We start from the raw sequence: 19,489 nt of genomic DNA, 5'->3' as shown, positions 1-19,489 counted from the left end.
CATACTCACAGTGCATTGCTCACGCTGTTGACAATGGTGCCTCGAATGTGGACACAATCTGTTGACAGAGGGAGCAAATGTAGACTCGCTTTGGCGACTTTGCTTTTGTCGATTTTTTCGTGTCGACATAAGTTTCATTGACAAAACTTGGTAGTGTAGACAAGCCCTTTGTAAATGCTGCTGACTGTCTTGGTTTCCATCCCCCAGTGAGCTGTCCTTCCTCACCAGCCCCTCTCCCATTGCTCCAGACCTTAAACACTGTCTGAACCTCTCTTTACAGACTGGAGATCAGTAGCTCATGTCGTCTCAGATGTAAGGGTCCAGCAAGGAATAGGTGGCCCATGTTTTTCATCTCCCAGGTCAGCAGCACAGGAGCCAGCATTGACCTTTCACTTGACGAACACTCTGATTATCCTCCCACGAAGGTGTTTACTTTTCACACTGTACACGATTGGGTTCATCAGGGGCGGGACGAGCAGGTAGATGTACCCCAGGACAATCTGTAGTAAGGGAGAAGAGTCCTTTCCCAATCTGTGTATCAAAGCCAAGCCGATATCCGGTGTGTAGAAGAGCAGGACGGCACAGAGGTGGGAGACGCAGGTGTTCAGGGCCCTGAGGCACTCCGTGTGGGATGCAACACTCAGCACCGTTTTGAGGATCATCACATAAGAGAGGAAGATGGGCAGTAAATCAAACCCCACCGTGGAGGCTGTAAGAAACAAGCCATAGATGTAGTTGACTGTGATATCCGAACAAGCCAGCTTCATGACATCCTGGTGCAGGCAGTAGGAATGGGAGAGGACATTGGCTTGCCAGTATTGGAACCGTTTTAGGAGAAAGGGGAATGGGAATGATCCGGCCACCCCTCTTAGCACACATACCAGTCCCATCTTGAATATTCTCGGCAGGGTTAAGATGGAAGTATATCTCAGTGGGTTAGAGATTGCGACAAAGCGGTCAAACGCCATCAACAAGAGTATGGAGGATTCAATGATTGCAAATGAGTGGATGAAGAACAGCTGGGCAAAACAGGCATGGAGGCTGATCTCCCTAGAGTTAAACAAGTACATACCCAGTATTGTCGGTATGGTGGATATCAATAAGCCAAGATCTGTGACGGCCAACATGGAAAGGAAAATGTACATGGGCTCATGGAGACTTGGATCTGTTTTTATAATGAACAGAATGGTTGAATTTCCCAATACTGAAAAAACATAAATGAAGCAGAAGGGGATAGAGATCCAGAGATGGAGGTCTTCCTGCCCAGTTATGCCAGTGAGAAGGAACATTGCAGATTTGAGTTTGGTGTCATTGACAGGTGACATAATGTACATGGCAGGTCCCAAGAGTTTTGGACTTTCCTTCCTGAAAGGAAAAAGAACAGGTGACAAGGTGATGTTTAATGAGACATCATTCTGTTCTCTGTGCAATCCTAGAGACTCCTAGGATCTCAAGGAAGATCAGCAAAAACATAGTCTTGGATTTACACCATGGATTAGAAGATAGGCACTGCCAGACTGGACCTGCAGTCCATCTAGCTCAGTATCCAGTGACAAGTTCTCGATGCTTCAGTGGAAGGTGGAAGAAGCCCTATAATAGGCAGCTATGAGACGACCTGCTCCCAGGAAAAGTTTCCCTCGACACCCACTAGTAAGAAATATTTTATGGTATAAATCAGGAAGGTTATGGGCCCTTCCTAGACTTTTTAAAACAATCCTCAATACTGGAATTGTATTTTCTGGTTACCCATATACACACCCAGTCACTCTTTGAAAGGTTCTAAGCTCTTGGCCCCACTGATATCTTGTGGCTTTGAGTTCCGCAGCCTACTTGAACGCTGTTATTTTACAATTGTGACCTTCGCAGAGACACTCTTTCTGGCTCTTAACTTCTGAGTATGGCCCATTGTATCATGACATGTGTGGAAACACATGGCAAGTGCATGGTGAAAATGGTCATTGTATTTATCTGCCCTGCATTGAAGCTATTCATAAACGTGTTTCATTGCCTCTTTATATATATATATATATATATATATACACACACATATATATATGTAAGCAGAGTCAGGATGAGCTCTACCCTGACATCTGGTGGCGAGTCATGGTGGGTTGCGGAAAAGAACTTCAGTGGCTGATCTCATTTGCATAGGCACACCCACCCTGCCTAGTGGTCACTTTGGCTGCTCTAAGAGCCCCAGTTTCTCTGTTATTGGGGCAGGAATAAACTGTTATTATCCTGATTATGTGAATCAAGGACAGTGGAGCTGTACTTGGCCTTTTGTTATGATGGAGGGACTCACCATCAACTAAGCAGCACTCGCTAGGCAAGGGTCATGTGTTTCAAAACCCAGTGACTGGAGAGAGGATGAGGACAGATATTAATACTTGGTGGTATGGGTCTTCTGGTGAGGGTGTTACATGCTACTTGTGTTTCCTTCTCTGTTCACTGTGGACAGTTAGAGTTAATTTTGATTCTATTTGCAGTCTTGTTACAGGCTGCTGAGCTAAATTCACTTTGGGTTAATGGTGCAGGAGTACTGAGGCTCCTCTACTACAAGGTATAATCACAAAAGAGCTAAACTTATTGAGAGCTGAAATAACTGAGGGTCATGTTAAGTAGTGGGGGAGCCTGAAGATATATTGCAAAGCAGTTTGTGGGATGGCTGGCAGAGCAGAGCGGCTGGTGGAGCAGAGCAGTTTGTTGGATGCCTGGAGCAGCTCATGGGGGCGGCTGGCAGAGTGGACCCCCATGGAAAGGTGGGGCAATTAGCTTTGGACTACTTAAGGTGCCCCTTAACCCCCCTCCCACCCATGTCTCCACCCAGGTTGGGAGGTAAAACTCTGCAGATAAACTTTCAAACTCTGGGGCTGCCCTGACCAGGGACAGAGACTTTTGGGTTCTTGGACTTTTGGGACTTTGGGTGATTTTGGGTTGCTGGACTCAAGAACCAAAGGGAAAGGACACGCCCCAATTTGCTAGGGGTGGGTTTTTTGCTCATGGGTTGTGTTATGAATCCTGTTGGTGGTGTTTCCCCAAAATAATGCCATATTATTTCCCTCTGTTATTAAAAGGCTCTTTGCTACACTCACTCAGCTTGCGAGAGGGGAAGTATTGCCTCATGGAGGTGCCCAGTGGGGGTGGTATATATTTGTCCCAGGTCACTGGGTGGGGGCTTGAGTTGGTTTTGCATTGTGTTATTGGAATGGAACCCCTCGATATTGAACCCGGCCCTTGTTGCTGCCAACTCTGACTGGCAGCAGGGTTACATTATATATAATTTTTTCACCTCCTGAGAGTCCAAATTATGCCACTGTCTCTTAAGGTATATGGGATAAATTTGTAGGGCCAGGATCTTAATTCAATAATAGTGACTTCAACTGTATCACTCTCGATTTAAATGTGTAAATTTGATCAGAACTGGGAACTATGAACTTTCCCTTACCAAATTCTCCCGGTGATACAATCTGAGCCCCAAGAATCCCTCCAAGAGAAGCTGAAGTGCTTTGCCTGAATAGTGTTGCCTGAATCCAGAGATGTGGATCGTCCTACGGCCTTCTCTTCATCCTCATAGGACCTGCATCCTCTCCCCATGCAAGGAATTGTAGTTATCTGGCAAGTTATAAGCTAACATGGACAGTTACTTCAGCTGGATGAGGGAGGGGTTGGCGTCAGACGTGGGTGACGTGTGCAAACACTAGGATTCCGATAATATCCAGTCGAGTGTCCAAGTTACTTCTGCCATGCTCATGTAGAGGTGATATTTGTAAATTTCATACAACCCCTATAACACTCCTCTGTCCTGCACCTCAGCTCTCTACTACTGAAACAGAGATTTGCAGAGGGATTGTGTACATGACCCTGAATGTAAGTGTTAGAAACAGCTTCTGGTCAGTTACCAGGAGACAGTATCATACAACTGTTCACTGAACAAAGAGTTCATAGCAGAAACCCATTACAACCAGTATGTGGAGTATTTCCGAAATACTTTCTAAAGCAAAAGCCATTAAGCAGTAAAGTTTCCACTACTCTTTCCTGTAGAGATTCCAACAACTCTACTGCTGGCTTTCAATATACAGGCATATCAAGAAAGTTTGATTTGTAATATTTGTATTACAATGAGAAGTTTTGGCATAACATTTACACATCTGTACTTTCATACATACAATGTTTCACGAGGAGGGTGGTGAAGCACTGGCATGGGTTATCTAGGGAGGTGGTGGAATCTCCTTCCTTTTGAGGTTTTTAAGGCCTGGCTTGACAAAGCCTTGGCTGGGATGATTTAGTTGGGGATTGGTCCTGCTTTGAGTAGGGACTGGACTAGATGACCTCCTGAGGTCTCTTCCAACCCTAATATTCTATGATTTCTCAGGATACAGTGGGATTTAAAATGGGGCATCTGTCAGCTGGATTTCTTCAGAATCTGAAAAGATCGTAGTGTCTCAACCCTCATTCAGTCGCTTGTCAGCAAACAAAAGTCTAGTAGCTCCCCTGTCCCTGGGTTAATAGCTGACTGGGTCTCCTCAGGTTCTGTTCTGTCAGTCTGCAGCCTGTACGCGGAGAATCTGCAGCTCTGAATTCCTGCATTCACAACTGAGCCAGACAATAAAACCTTTCAAAATGCATTTGCTGAATAAAATTCCAGGAGTAAATAAACCTGAGGTGATTTGGGAACTAGTCACTGATAATCGGTGTGATCTCCTCTCACTCAGCCCCAGGCAGGATCGGGCCCAGAGCACACGGCACCTCTAGAAATAGGACCCCTTGAGAAATCCTGATGCAGGGCATAGTCTGAGCTCACTTTGAATGTCAGATTTGTGTGTCGCTTGAACAGCCCACCGTGGAGCACGGTTCCCAAGCTGCCTAGTGCTGCCTGTCTTCCAAACCCCTCACTGAGTCACCCCGACAGCCCAGCTGTGTCCTCTGCCACTGCACAGAACATCTGCCAATGGAAACAGCTTCCAGCCTTTCCCCTCCACTTCACATTTTAAAGACAGTGAAACCTGCCAACGTACCCAATTCCTGCTCGAAGGGAGCCGCTGACACCAGAGGTCTTCACCCTAAAGGACAAGGAGTCATCGGAGCGGTTGCATCAGCAGCAGGCAGTCTCTGTTCAGATAGGGAGGCAACTGTCTTTATGAAGCGTGCCGGCACAGTCCCTCGGGGGTCTGTTGGCCATCAGGGAATGTCAGCTGCCTGGCTTTGTACGCACCAGCTTTAACCTCTGTCGTGAGCAATGGCAAACTGCCGGAGGCCAATTCACAGGGGACGCCCGGTGATGCTGCCCAACTGGACGGCAGCTCCAGCCCTGCCACAGGCTCTATTCCTGGAATCCGGGCTTGTCGTTACCAGTGGGGGATTTAGAGTTAGTGGGGCCCCATGTGTCGCTTTATTTTGGGGTCCCCTCCCCGCTTTTTGCGACCCAGCCAAGAAAAGAACATTCTCTCTTATCTGCCCCCCTTTTTTCATTCTGTTTTTCTTCCTCCTCCTCCTCCTCCTCTATTATAAGTAATAGGAAGTAAATGAAAATAAAGTGAGGTACCTTGATTGGCGCAGGGGGTTGGGTTGTGGGAGGGGGTGTGGGTGCAGGGTGCAGGTTCAGGCCTGAGGCAGGGGGTTGCGGTGTGGGAAGAGGTGTGGGGGTTGGGCTCCGGGAGGATGTTTGGGTGCGGCGTCAGGCTTTGGCCTGGGGCAGGGCGTTGAGATATGGGACGGGGTGTGCGGGGTCAGGTTGTGTGAGGAAGTTTGGGTGTGGTTTCTGGGCTGGGACAGAGGGTTGGGGTACAAGCTCTGGCGTGGGGCTGGGAGTTGGGGTGCGAGGGGTCAGGTTCTGGGAGGACGTTTCAATGCGTAGTGCAGGTTCTGGCCTTGGGCAGGGGGTTGGGGTATGGGAGGAGGTGTGGGGGGTCAGGTTCTGGGAGGAAGTTTGGGTGACGGGTGTGGGTTCTGGGCTGGGGCAGGGGGTTGGAGTGCAGGCTCTGGGCTAAGGCAGGGATTTGGGGTGTGGGAGGGGTGCGAGCGGTCAGGTTCTGGGAGGTCGTTTGGGTGCAGGGTGCAGGCTCTGGCCTGGGGCAGGGGGTTGGGGTATGGGAGGGGGTGTCGGGGGTCGGGTTCTGGGAGGATGTTTGGGTGCAGGATCTGGGCTGGGGCAGGGGCTTGGGGTGCAGGAGTGGGTGAGGAGTGTGGGCTCTGAAGAAGTTTGGGTGCGGTAGTGGTGCAGGCTCTGGGCTGGGGAACGGGGTTGTGGTGTGGAATGGGGTGGGGGGACGGGCTCTGGGAGGAAGTTTGGGTGACGGGTGTGGGTTCTGGGCTGGGCCAGGGCCTCGCGGTGCAGCAGGGGTCAGGGGGGTGGCACTTACCTAGGGTGGCGCGGCTCCCAAAGTGACTGGCATTCACACCCCTCTGGCAGCAGCTTCTAGGCCGGGGCGGTTGGCCGCAGGCACCACCTCAGTAGCTCCCACTGGCAGATGTTCCAGGCCAATAGGAGCTGTGAAGTTTGCGCTCGGGGTGAGGGCAGCACACAGTGACACCCCCCCGCCCCCAGGGGCTATAGGGACATGCCCGCCACTTCTGGGAGTGGGATGGATGGAAAGAGGCAGAGTGGCGAGGGAGCTACCTTCGCCCTGTGTGATATTATTGACATAAACTGTGACCGTATAGATCATTGTTGCAACCACTGTTATATATTTGCAGCAAATATTGTACAAAGGTTGTCATATGAGGGGTCTATGGAAAGGTTATGATTTGCTGGTTAGGATTATGCTATCTGTATGTGTGTATCATTTTGTAGTTGAAGTTATGAATATTGGCTACGTACTTGTATCTCAATGTGTAGCATAAGTGAAGCATTTGGCAGCTTCTTGAGAAGGGACTCTGCAGATTAAGTGCCCAATCAAGAAACACTTAACTCACAATGGAGTTTAAGGGACTCCAAAGCACACCTGAGTTTTGCTGGGAACGTTCAAACGATCATGTAAACAATGGCATTGGCCTGCAAAGAACTGAGTCATGCGTGGACATGTGACTCCAAACTCCATCTTGCCGCTGTGATTTCCACAGTAAGAACAAAGGGATGTCCTTCCACATGGCAGAGAATATAAAAGGCCCTGGAAATTCCTCCATTTTGTCTTCAATCCTGCTTCTTGCCTCTGGAGGAACTGTGCTACAAACTGAAGCTCTGAACAAAGGACTGAATGACCCATCCCAGCTGTGGATGGACTCCAGAGACTTGATTTGAACCTGCAATTTATTCCATCACTGCTGCAATGGCTGAACCAAGAACTGTATGTAATTGATTCCATTTTACCAGTTTTAGCTCTAATCTATGAATTTCTTTCTTTTTATGAATAAACCTTTAGGTTTTAGATTCTAAAGAATTGGCAACAGCGTGATTTGTGGGTAAGATCTGACTTGTATATTGACCTGGGTCTGGGGCTTGTTCCTTTGGGATCGGGGGAACCTTTTTTCTTTTACTGGGGCATTGGTTTTCATAACCATTCACCCCCATAACGAGTGGCACTGGTGATGATACTGGGAAACTGGAGTGTCTAAGGGAATTGCTTGTGTGACTTCTGGTTAGGCAGTGGGGTAAAACCAAAGTCCTCTCTGTTTGCTGGTTTGGCGTGCCTTAGATGTAAAGGACCCCCAGCTTTGGGCTGTGACTGCCCTGCTCGAAGCAATTTGTCCTGAATTGACACTCTCAGCTGAGTTCCGGCAGAGACAACATCGTTACACCCCGGCCTGCTGTGCGGCTGCTGGAACATCTCTGTGTGCCCCTGGAGGAGAGCGGGAGAGTGGGTCTGCGGGGCAGGGGGAGCACATAGAAATGCCTCCTGTGACAGGCTGGATCACAGAAACCGCCTGAGAGCTGCCACCTGATGTGCCAAGACGACTTCTGCTCCTGCTTTCCTGCCCTGACAGCTGAGGACTTCAGTGCCCTGCCTGGTTTGAGCCAAACCTCCTAGCCAGCTGCAAACCCAGACCGAGGCTTGAATTACATCCCCTAACAGCTGTAGGCTTAACTGAAAGCAATTTAAGACATGTTCCTGCCTTTAACACTCAGATGCCCAAGTCCCAATGGGGACCAAACCCTAAAGAAATCCACTTTACCCTGTATAAAGCTAATACAGGGTAAACTCATAGATTGTTCGCCCTCTTAAACAGTGATAAACAGATATGTACAACTGTTTGCCCAGCCCCCCCCAGGTATTAATACATACTCTGGGTTAATTAGTAAGTAAAAAGTGATTTTATTAAATATAGAAAGTAGGATTTAAGTGGTTCCAAGTAGTAACAGACAGAACAGAGTGAATTACCAAGCAAAATAAAATAAAATTGGCAAGTCTGTGTCGAATCAAACAGAATACAGACAAAAACCTCAGCAGTTCCCGTAAGCTCTCTTTTACAGACCAGCCTCCATCTAGTCTGGGTCCAGGAAGCTCTCACAGCCCCTGTAGTTACTGTCCTTTGTTCCAGTTGCATTCAGGTATCCTTGGGGGTGGAGATGCTATGTCCTTAGCCAGCTGAAAACAAAATGGAGGAGTCTCCCACGGGCTTAACTAGACTTTCTCTTGTGGGTGGAGACCCCCTCCTCTCGCCTATGCAGAGTCCAGCTCCAAGATGGAGTTCTGGAGTCACCTGGGCCAGTCACATGTCCATGCATGACTCTCAGTTTTTACAGGCAGCAGCCATTGCCCACATGGCATCTTGAATATCTCCAGGAGACTTCTCATGTGGACTGGAGCCTTCCAAGATGCATTGTTCCTTAAGTGCTTCTTGATTGGGCACTTAACTTTGTGAATTCCTTTCTCCAGGGACTGACCAAATGCTCTACTAAGGTTATTTAGAAATCAAGCCAGTACATGGCCAATATTTATAACTTCGAATACAGAAATGAGACATGCATACAAATAGGATTAATAGATTCAGTAGATCATAATCTTTATGTAGATATATTACACGGCATACGTAGCATAGAATATATTCAAGTTATGTCATATATATTTATAAGCATATTTCCATAAAGCCTTGGCGGGACACCGTCACACCTCCCACCCCACTCCAGGAGTGCACAGAGACATGCCAGCAGGCGGCTGCTACTGGGTGTGGCATGGGGCCACCAGTCACAACATGCAAGCAAGCTGCCTGCCTGAGCCCTGCTACGCCTCCAACCAGGACTCGGGGACAGGTTGTCAGATGTGATTTCTCCTGCATTTTGTGAGCCCCTCCTGTTGTTGGGGGACCCATGTCACCACAAGGTTTTTTTCATGGTTAATCCACTCCTGGTCATCACTCTTCATATGGTTCTGATTAGTCACATGGCTACCTAATGGGTGGCTAAGTGGTACTGATGATGCTGCCAGAGGTGTGATGGTGCTGAAATAAACTAAAATAGAATAATAATATGGGACCTGATTTCTCCCCGGGAGCCCCCTTTCCTGCATTACAAACCCAGGGTGCAGGCCATGGAAGGGAGATTCCACAAGGCTCCGTAGAGGGAAATTTCCCTCGGATTGGTCTGTGGCGGGCTTTCCTTCCCTTCTCCCTGCGCTACCAGTGCCTGTCAGAGCAGCCACTGCCCGCAGGATCAGCTGAAGGGGGTTGTACAGGGTGGAGGGGGCTGCACAGAGATGGGAGGGCTGGGGAGAGTAGCTGAGGGGCACAGTACCCCAGCCATAGACTGGTTAGGAGGTTCTGACATTTCCATACCCAGAGTGCAGCCATAGACTCCGTCAGTGCAACCTTCATTGACGTTATAAGGACCAGGCAGATGAAAAGCCTCCAATTTCTCTTGGGGTTCCAGGCAGCTGCAGCTGGGCAGCATCATGGCAGCTGAGCTTTTTCATAGAAAAATGATCCGTTTCCTATGAAAACTCCTCCTGAATAAATGGGTGAAAGGGGAACATTTCAGATTGAATCTCAGTTATTTACGGTGTCTGTTTTCCAGCCCAGCATCAGCCTCTCTCCCTTGTGCTATAGGACACACCCCTGGGTGGCAGCACTCCCACATTGGGCAGTCCTTTAGGGTGACCATATTTCCTAAGGAGAAAACAGCAGACACCCAGCTGCTCGCCAGAGGCCACCCCCGTCCCCTCCTGTGCAAGGCTGTCTCCTGTGGCTGGAACCCTGTCTTGTCCCCTGTGGCTAGAACCCTGCCTCCAGCTCTGCCTACCCCATGCGGGGACCTGGTGTCTCCATTCATCTCCAACGAACATTCCTCTGTTCCCCACCGTTTTGACAGGAACAGACGTTTGTCCTGTTAGCACTTACGAAGTCAGCAAGAGCATGTGGGAGAAAAGCCTCTTTTGGAAAAAAATGTCAGGTCAGCTATGACAGGACTTAACTAAAGGACTGTACAAGCCAAAACGGGACCAATGGGCACCCTACCACACACTCAGATGTGAAATTGCAGAACTACTAACTATGGTTTGGAACCTATCACTTAGCTTCTGTACCAAAAGACTGGAGGGTAGCTAATTTTGATGGCATTTCTTAAAAAGGGCTGCAGGGGTGATCTAAGCAATTACAGGCTGGTAAGACTAATTTCAGAAGTGGGCAAACTGGTTGAAACTGTAGTAAAGAACAAAATTGTCAGACATTTTGATGAATATAATTTGGGGAGGAAGAGTAAACATGTTTTTTGTAAAAGGAAATCATGCCTCACCAATCTACGAGAATTATCACAGAATCATAGAATATTAGGGTTGGAAGAGACTCAGGAGGTTGTCTAGACAATCCCCTGCTCAAAGCAGGACCAACAGCAACTAAATCATGCCAGCCAGGGCTTTGTCAAGCCAGGCCTTAAAAACCTCCAAGGATGGAGATTCCACCACCTCTCTAGGTAACCCATGCCAGTGCTTCACCTCCCTCCGAGTGAAATAGTGTTTACTAATATCCAACCTAGACCTCCCCCACTGCAACTTGAGACCATTGCTCCTTGTCCTGTCAGCTGCCACCACTGAGAACAGCCGAACTCCATCCTCTTTGGAACCCCCCTTCAGGTAGTTGAAGGCTGCTATCAAATGCCCCCTCACTCTTCTCTTCTGCAGACTAAATAGCCCCAGTTCCCTCAGCCTCTCCTCATAAGTCATGTGCCCCAGCCCCCTAATCATTTTCATTTCCCTCCTCTGGACACTCTTCAATTTGTCCACATCCCTTCTGTAGTAGGGGAACCAAAACTGGAGGCAATACTCCAGGTGTGGCCTCACCAGTGCTGAGTACTCAGCACTCAGGGATAAATGTGATGACAAGCCCGGAGTCCAGGAGCAGAGCCCGCAGCAGGGCTGGCACTGCAGTCCAGTTGGGTAGCATCACCACAAATCCCCTGTGATTTGGCCTCCTGCAGTTTGCCATTGGCCATGACGGGGTTAAAGCTGATGCGCATGAAACCAAGCAGCTGAGGTTCCCTGATGGCCAAGTGGCCCCAGGGGACTGTGCCGCCATGCTTCATAAAGACACCTGCCTCCCCGTCTGAACAGAGACTGCCTGCTGCCCGTGCTACCTCTCCGATGACTCCGTGTCCTATTGGGTGAAGACCTCTGGAGTCAGCAGCTCCACGCCGAGCAGGGACTGGGTACGTTGGCAGGTTTCACTGTCTTTAAAACATGAAGTGGAGGGGAAAGGCTGGAAGCTGTTTCCATTGGCAGATGTTCTGTGCAGCGGCAGAGGACTCAGCGGGGCTGTCGGGGTCACTCAGTGAGGGGGCTGGAGGGCAGACAGCGCTAGGTAGCTTGGGAACCCCTCCCCCACACCTGCCCATTGTTCATGGTGGACTGTTCAAGCAACACAGACGTCTCACATTGAAAGCAACTTCAAAGTGTTCAAACCCCGATGCCCCGAGTCAGGATTTTTCAAGGGGTCCCATTTCCAGAGGTGCCGTGTGCTCTGGGACGATTCTGCCAGGGGCTGAGTGAGAAGAAACCCCACGCAATACCAGTGACTAGTTCCCAAATCATCTCAGTTGTAGCCTGATTTAGGGTGCACAAATAATATTAATATAATTCATCGATTTTAATGTAGTGTAATTGAATTGAATTTGATTAATAGTATTAATACTAATTGATTATGAATATTAATAGTATGGATTTTAGGCTTGCCAATCTGTTTGATCAGAAGATAAAAGTTCTTGTCCCAAATCAGGCTCCACAGAATTTAAAAAGGACCCTCGGGGTATGACGGGAAACTCACGCTGAGGCAGATATAGCCTTAAAGACTTTTTCTTAAAATCAATAATATAAGTAAATGGTAAAATATTCAGAGTTTCAAAGTTACAATTGCATTACTGCTATTCAGATGATACATATGATAATATGGTATTAAATGAAACAAAGCTTTGGTTAATATACTCCCACCCTTCCTTGATAACCTGGTGGTAAGAGACACAGGAACAGCCTTGCGGTTCAGGTTTCTCAATTCTTGAGTGAGGGATGCAGTGCGTAGAAGACATAAATGCTATGAGCTATTGAAGCGAACTTAGGGTTTACTTGACTAACTTAAACTTAAAATCAAAACCTAATAAACAAAAACTAAAAACTTAGGGAAACTAAGCTTCGCCTATTTCCTTTGAAACTTAAACTTTAAGAAGAACAAGTATAGCCTACCCCTCAGAGTTACAGGGCTTCCAATATCTCTGTCCCTGCTCTGGTCTTTGAGGGCCAGATGTCAGGCCTTGTAGTCTTCCCTCTCATGGAGTGGAATCCCACGATTCTCCCACCCTCAGACTAGGCTCTGGGCTAAAACACACTGCGGGTCGACTGTGCTTGCCGAGCAGGTCCGAGTGTCTGTGGTTCTCCCCTCTGGGAGTCTGTGACCAGTGGTGAGACGAGTGACCAGCAAGCCTTCGAGAACCAAAATACTGTTGAATCCGAACAGCAGGAAGAAAGTGGAACATGGGAGAATCAGAGGGTTTAAAAAAACAGCAATCTCTACAGATCTCTGATCCCAAGCCCTTCTGCTCTGACGGGGACCCAGGTAGGCTGAGGGCCTTCAGACTTCCCAGCAGTGTCTGTGCCAGTCAGTCTGAAGAGATTCTCACAACAGCTGCCCCACCTCTGGACAGACTGACAGAACGGCAAAAACAAGCTGTGGAATGCGGCTGGAACTCAGAAACGGGCTCTTCCAGCTTTTAGCTTCTGTGTTGTCTCTTGTCCTCCTTGGGATGGTGGCTGAGCTATATCTTTTCCTGAGCTATTGCTTCCCTTCTTGCTTGTTTTCCAGCAGCCTGCTATGAACCTAGGAAGATCCATATTGGTTTCACCCAATAGAGCCATAACATAAACATCCCAAATGTTAACCCAATATAGCTCTACAGCAAACATCCCAAGCACTGGGTTTAACATACACATTCATTATGGCAGCTCAGCTCCATGTCTGTCACAATGCTGTTCCCAGATGCCACTTAGTTTATGAATACAGGAGAGAGACAGTCAAAGTGGAAGCGAGAGAGAGAGCAATAGACTACTTTCACGTGGGAAATGAAGTTCCATTTCCATGAATACTCATGCATTTGACTTTGAAATCCACCTCCTGCAAACCCTCATCGTGGATGAATAACCGGTGCTGGGGTTACGATGTACGAGTGAGTCAGAGCTCAGGGAATGAATATTTTCTATCCTGACTCCAAGGCTTGTTACCACTCTGGATACAGGCTACAGACTGACAGAAGGGAACCTGAGGAGAACCGGTCAGCTATTAACCCAGGGACAGAGGAACTACTCGGCTTCTGTTTGCTGACAAGGGCCTAATGAGGGCTGAGACACTGCGATCTTTTCAGATTCTGAAGAAATCCAGATGACAAACCCTATATTTTAAGTCCCACTGTAAACTGAGAAATCATGTCTGAAAGAAGATCAGAGGGGAAGGAATTGGTTGACAGGTGTGTGCTAAACTACTCATGTGTAAATGGGTATTAGTGCAAAAGTAGTGTTTGCATTTGTGATGCCAATTCCTCTCCCGCCCAGCTGAAGTAACTGCCTGTGTTAGCTTGTAACTTGCCAAGTATCTACAGACCCATGCCTGGGGAGAGGATGCAGGTCCTGTGAGGAAGATCGAATGCTCAGGCTTCAGTTAACATTGGCCAGGCAAAGCACTTCAGCTTCCCTTGGGGGTTTCTTGGGGGTCAGAGTGTATCACCGGGAGCATATGGTAAGGGAAAATTAACAGAGCCCGTTTCTGACTGAACTTACACATGTAAATCTGGAGCAACCCAGTAGAAGTCATGACTATTGGATTAAGAACCTGGCACTAAGAATTTATCCCATGTGCTGGAAAGAGAGAATGGAATAATTTGAAATCTCAGGAGTGGAGAAAATAGAAAGTATATGTGTGAGGCAATGAAACATGTTTATAAATAGCTTCAATGCAGGGCAGATAAATAAAATGACCGTCTTCACCATGCATTTGCCATGTGTTTAAGGGCATCATGATACAATGGGCCAACTCAGAAGTGGATGGCCAGAAAGAGTGTCTGTATGAAGGTCAGAATTGTAAAATCACATAGTGCTCAAGTAGGCTATGGAACTCGCAGCCACAAGATATCAATGTGGTCAAGAACGTCTCAGACTTCAAGGAGGGATGGGATGTTTAAATGGGTAATCAGGAAATCCAATTACATAAGACCATAGGAATGGCCTTCCTGGGTCAGACCAAAGGTCCATCCAGCCCAGTATCCTGTCTACCAACAGTGGCCAATGCCAGGTGCCCCAGAGGGAGTGAACCAAACAGGTAACGATCAAGTGATCTCTCTCCTGCCATCCATCTCCACTCTCTGACAAACAGAGGCTAGGGACACCATTCCTTATCCATCCTGGCTAATCGCCATTAATGGACTTAACCTCCATGAATGGATCCATGTTAAACCCTGTTATAGTCCCAGCCTTCACAAGCTCCTCAGGCAAGGAGTTCCACAGGTTGACTGAGTGAAGAAGAACGTCCTTTTCTTTGTTTTAAACCTGCTGCCCCTTAATTTCATTTGGTGGCTCCTTGTTCTTATATTATGGGAGCAAGTAAATAACGTTTCCTTTTTCACTTTCTCCACAGTCTCCTCTTTTCCAAGCTGAAAAGGCCTAGCCTCTTTAATCTCTTCTCATATGGGACCCGTTCCAAACCCCTAATCATTTTAGTTGCCCTTTTCTGAACCTTTTCTAATGCCAGTATATCTTTTTTGAGATGAGGGGACCACATCTGTGTGCAAGATGTGGGTGCACCAGGGATTTATATAAGGGCAATAAGATATTCTCCATCTTATTCTCTATCCCTTTTTTAATGATTCCTAACATCCCGTTTGCTTTTTTTTTGACTGCCGCTGCAGACTGCGTGGACTTGGGGATATTTTTTTCCAATGTGCATTACTTTGCATTTATCCACCTTAAATTTCATTTGCCGTTTTGTTGCCCAATCACTTAGTTTTGTGAGATCTTTTTGAAGTTCTTCACAGTCTGGTTTGGTCTTAACTATCTTGAACAGTTTAGTATCATCTGCAAACTTTGCCACCTCACTGTTTACCCCTTTCTCCAGATCATTTATGAAGAAGTTGAATAGGATTGGTCGTATGACTGACCCTTGGGGAACACCACTAGTTAGCCCTTTCCATTCTGAAAATTTAACATTTATTACAGTACTGAGTATTTTTGAAAAAAAATGTCTTAGATTCATAGATATTTAGGTCAGAAGGGACCATTATGATCATCTCATCTGACCTCCTGCACAACGCAGGCCACAGAATTTCACCCACCACTCCTGCAAAAAACCTCTCACCTATGTCTGAGCTATTGAAGTCCTCAAATTGTGCTTTAAAGACTTCAAGGAGCAGAGAATCCTCCAACAAGTGACCCGTGCCCCTTGCTACAGAGAAAGGCGAAAAACCTCCAGGGCCTCTTCCAATCTGCCCTGGAGGAAAATTCCTTCCCGACCCCAAATATGGCGATCAGCTAAACCCTGAGCATATGGGCAAGATTCACCAGCCAGATACTACAGAAAATTCTTTCCTGGGTAACTCAGATCTCACCCCATCAAATATCCCATCACAGGCCATTGGGTCTATTTACTATGAATATTTAATTACCAAAACCATGTTATCCCATCATACCATCTCCTCCATAAACTCATCGAGTTTAATCTTAAAGGCAGATAGATCTTTTGCCCCCACTGCTTCCTTTGGAAGGCTCTTCCAAAACTTTACTGCTCTGATGGTTAGAAACCTTCGTCTAATTTCAAGTCTAAACTTCCTGGTGGCCAGTTTATATCCATTTGTTCTTGTGTCCACATTGGTACTGAGCTTAAATAATTCGTCTCCCTCTCTGGTATTTATCCCTCTCACATATTTATAGAGAGCAATCATATCTCCCCTCAACCTTCTTTTAGTTTGACAAAACAAGCCAAGCTCCTTGAGTCTCCTTTCATAAGACAAGTTTTCCATTGCTTGGAACATCCTAGTATCCCTTCGCTGTACCTGTTCCAGTTTGAATTCATCCTTCTTAAACATGGGAGACCAGAACTGCACACAGTATTCCAGGTGAGATCTCACCCGTGCCTTGTATAATGGTACTAAAACCTCCTTATCCCTACTGAAAATACCTCTCCTGATGCATCTCAAGACCACATGAGCTTTTTTCACGGCCATATCACATTGGCGGCTCATAGTCCTCCTCTGATCAACCAAAACTCCAAGGTCCTTCTCCTCCGTGACTTCTAATTGATGCGTCTCCAGCTTATAATGAAAATTTTTGTTATTAATCCCTAAATGCATGACCTTACACTTCTCACTATTCAATTTCATCCTATTACTATTACTCCAGTTTACAAGGTCATCCAGATCCTCCTGTAGGATATCCCTGTCCTTCTCTAAATTGGCAAAACCTCCCAGCTTTCTATCATCCGCAAAGTTTATTAGCAAACTCCCACTTTTTGTGCCAAGGTCAGTAATAAAAGATTAAATAAGTTTGGTCCCCAAACCGATCCTTGAGGAACTCCACTGGTAACCTCCCTCCAGCCTGACAGTTCACCTTTCAGTAGGACCCGTTGTAGTCTCCCCTTTTACCAATTCCTTATCCAACTTTCAATTTTCCTATTGATCCCCATCTTATCCAATTTAACTAATAATTCCCTATGTGGCACGGTATCAAACGCCTTACTGAAATCTAGGTAAATTAGATCCACTGTGTTTCCTTTGTCTAAAAAATGTGTTACTTTCTCAAAGAAGGAGATCAGATTGGTTTGGCACGATCTACCTTTTGTAAAACCATGTTGTATTTTGTCCCATTTACCATTGACTTTAATGTCCTTACCTATCTTCTCCTTCAAAATTTTCTCCAAGACCTTGCATACTACAGACGTAAGTACTCTAAACCTTCCCGATTTACATGACAAAATATGTCTAACTAGTGGGTGTCAGGGAGAAACTTTCCCTGGGATCAGAGTTTCTCTTAGTTCCCTATTGCAGGGCTTCTTCCACCTTCCTTTGCAGCATCTTGTAAGGCCTACTGGAGACTTGGCTAGACAGACTGTAGGTCTGATCCAGTCCAGCAGTGCCTACCTTCCTATTGGGGGCATAAATCCAAGACAATGTTTTTGCTGATTTTCCCTTGAAGTCCTGAGAATCTCTCGATTTGCACTGAGAGCAGAAAGATTTCTTGCTAACTATCACCTAGTCTCCTGTTCTATTTCTTTTCAGGAAGAAAAGTTCAAAAGTCCCCAGACCTGCCCAGTACATTATGTCAGTTGTCAATGACACTAAATTCAACTCTGTAATGTTCCTTCTCACCAGGATACCTGGGCTGGAAGACATCCACCTCTGGATCTCTATCCCCTTCTGCTTCATGTATGTTCTTTCAATCGTAGGAAATTCAGTCATTCTGTTCATTATAAAAACAGATCCTAGCCTCCATGAGCCCATGTACATTTTCTTTCCATGCTGGTCGTCACAGACCTTGCCTTATCCATAACCACCATACCGATGATACTGGGCATATACTTGTTTAACTCGAGGAGAATCAGCCTCGAGGCCTGTTTTGCCCAGATGTTTTTCATCCACTCGCTTTCAAAAATTGAGTCCTTTGTCCTCTTGTTGATGGCCTTTGACCGCTTCATCACAATCTGTAACCCACTGAGATCTGCCTCCATCTTAATTCCTCCGAGAATAGCCAAGATGGGCCTGGTGGCTGTGGTAAGATCGGTGGCCCTAATACTCCCACTCCCCATTCTCCTGAAACTGTTCCGATACTGTCGAGACAATGTCCTCTCCCATTCCTACTGCCTGCACCCGGACATCATGAAGGCGGCTTGTTCAGACACTTCAGTGAACAGCATCTATGGCTTGTTTGTTAAAGTCATCACGGTTGGGTTGGACTCCTTCCTCATCTTCCTCTCTTATGTGATGATCCTCAAAACAGTGCTGAGTATCGCATCCCACAGAGAGTGCCTCAGGGCCCTGAACACCTGTGTCTCCCATCTCTGCGCTGTCGTGCTCTTCTACATATCAGACATTGGCCTGTCTTTGATACACAGATTTGGAAATAGCTCTACTCACTTGCTTCAGATTATCCTGGGCTACATCTACCTGCTGGTCCCACGCCAGATGAACCCAATTGTGTACAGTGTGAAAAGCAAACACCTGCGTGAGAGGATAATCAGGGCATTTGTCAAGTGAAGGGTCAGTACATCACCTGGCTCCAGTGCTAGTGACATGGGGGAGGAAAAAGACGAGCGATGGGCATGGCCACGAATTCCATCCTGGATCCTCTGCCCATGAAGCCCTTTCCTCTGCCCCATCTCTTCTCCGAAGACCACACCTTTCCTATTCCCCTTTACCCGAGACTCTGCCCCCTTAGCCAGCATCAGGCCATGCTAAGAGTTGCACAGGGAGCCAGAGCCACTGTGAGGTACCCTACACCCTCTACATTTTATCCCCCAGGATGTACAAGTCAGGGAATGTGGAGAGTCTTGGGCTCCCCACAGCAACCTTTGCTCCCAGGGCAGCTCTTACAATGGCCTGACTCTGGCCTGGCTCAGAGGCAGAGCCTTGGGGAAAGTGGAGGAGCAAGAGGCTGGGCTTCGTGAGAAGATATGAGGCAGAGGAGAGGGCTTCAGGGGAAAAAGGGGAATCGGGTCTGAACCAGCGCTGTCTGCAGTAATCAGGACCGTGGAGGTGATCCTGAGTGCAGGAGAAGGCTGGGGCTGGAGGGTAAGAGACCTTGTGTTTTGGAGAAGACTAAATAAATGCAACCCCACAAAGGGGGTTCTTGTTTTAAGTATCCGAGGCTGACAGTAAGTTATTGAAAGGACCATAGAGGGATGGGCAGGGTTCCTGCAGGGCCACCTCAGACCCCAAGGGGGCACTCTGGGGTGGTTCCATCCGCAGGGACTTGGCCAAAGTGGGCTGTTCTCTTGGAAGTCGTTACCAATGGGCAGATGTCATCCCAGCCCCCAGGCTGCTCTAAACTGTGCTGAGGCAGGGAGAAAACAGGCCAGTGAATCAAACCCCTGTAACTGGCAC

The 19,489-nt window shown here is 47.3% G+C and overlaps 2 protein-coding genes across 2 annotated transcripts; one reads left to right on the top strand and one right to left on the bottom strand.

Annotated features, from left to right (window-relative positions):
• Positions 1-389: 389 nt before the first annotated feature.
• LOC119565183 (olfactory receptor 51G2-like) lies at positions 390-1,325 on the bottom strand. The gene has a single exon (XM_037889637.1). It carries the CDS (start codon positions 1,323-1,325, stop codon positions 390-392), a length of 936 nt encoding a protein of 311 aa, XP_037745565.1.
• Positions 1,326-17,708: 16,383 nt separating this feature from the next.
• Positions 17,709-18,643, top strand: LOC119565182 (olfactory receptor 51G2-like). Its single transcript, XM_037889636.2, is given in 2 exon segments — positions 17,709-17,892; positions 17,895-18,643. Coding segments are annotated over 2 exon segments (933 nt in total).
• The last annotated feature ends 846 nt before the right edge of the window (positions 18,644-19,489 follow it).

This window comes from Chelonia mydas, chromosome 1 (genome assembly GCF_015237465.2).
Source record: "Chelonia mydas isolate rCheMyd1 chromosome 1, rCheMyd1.pri.v2, whole genome shotgun sequence".
Classification (NCBI taxonomy): domain Eukaryota; kingdom Metazoa; phylum Chordata; order Testudines; family Cheloniidae; genus Chelonia; species Chelonia mydas.
Note: the sequence above shows the minus strand (reverse complement) of the source record. Positions and strands in the feature narration are given on the sequence as shown.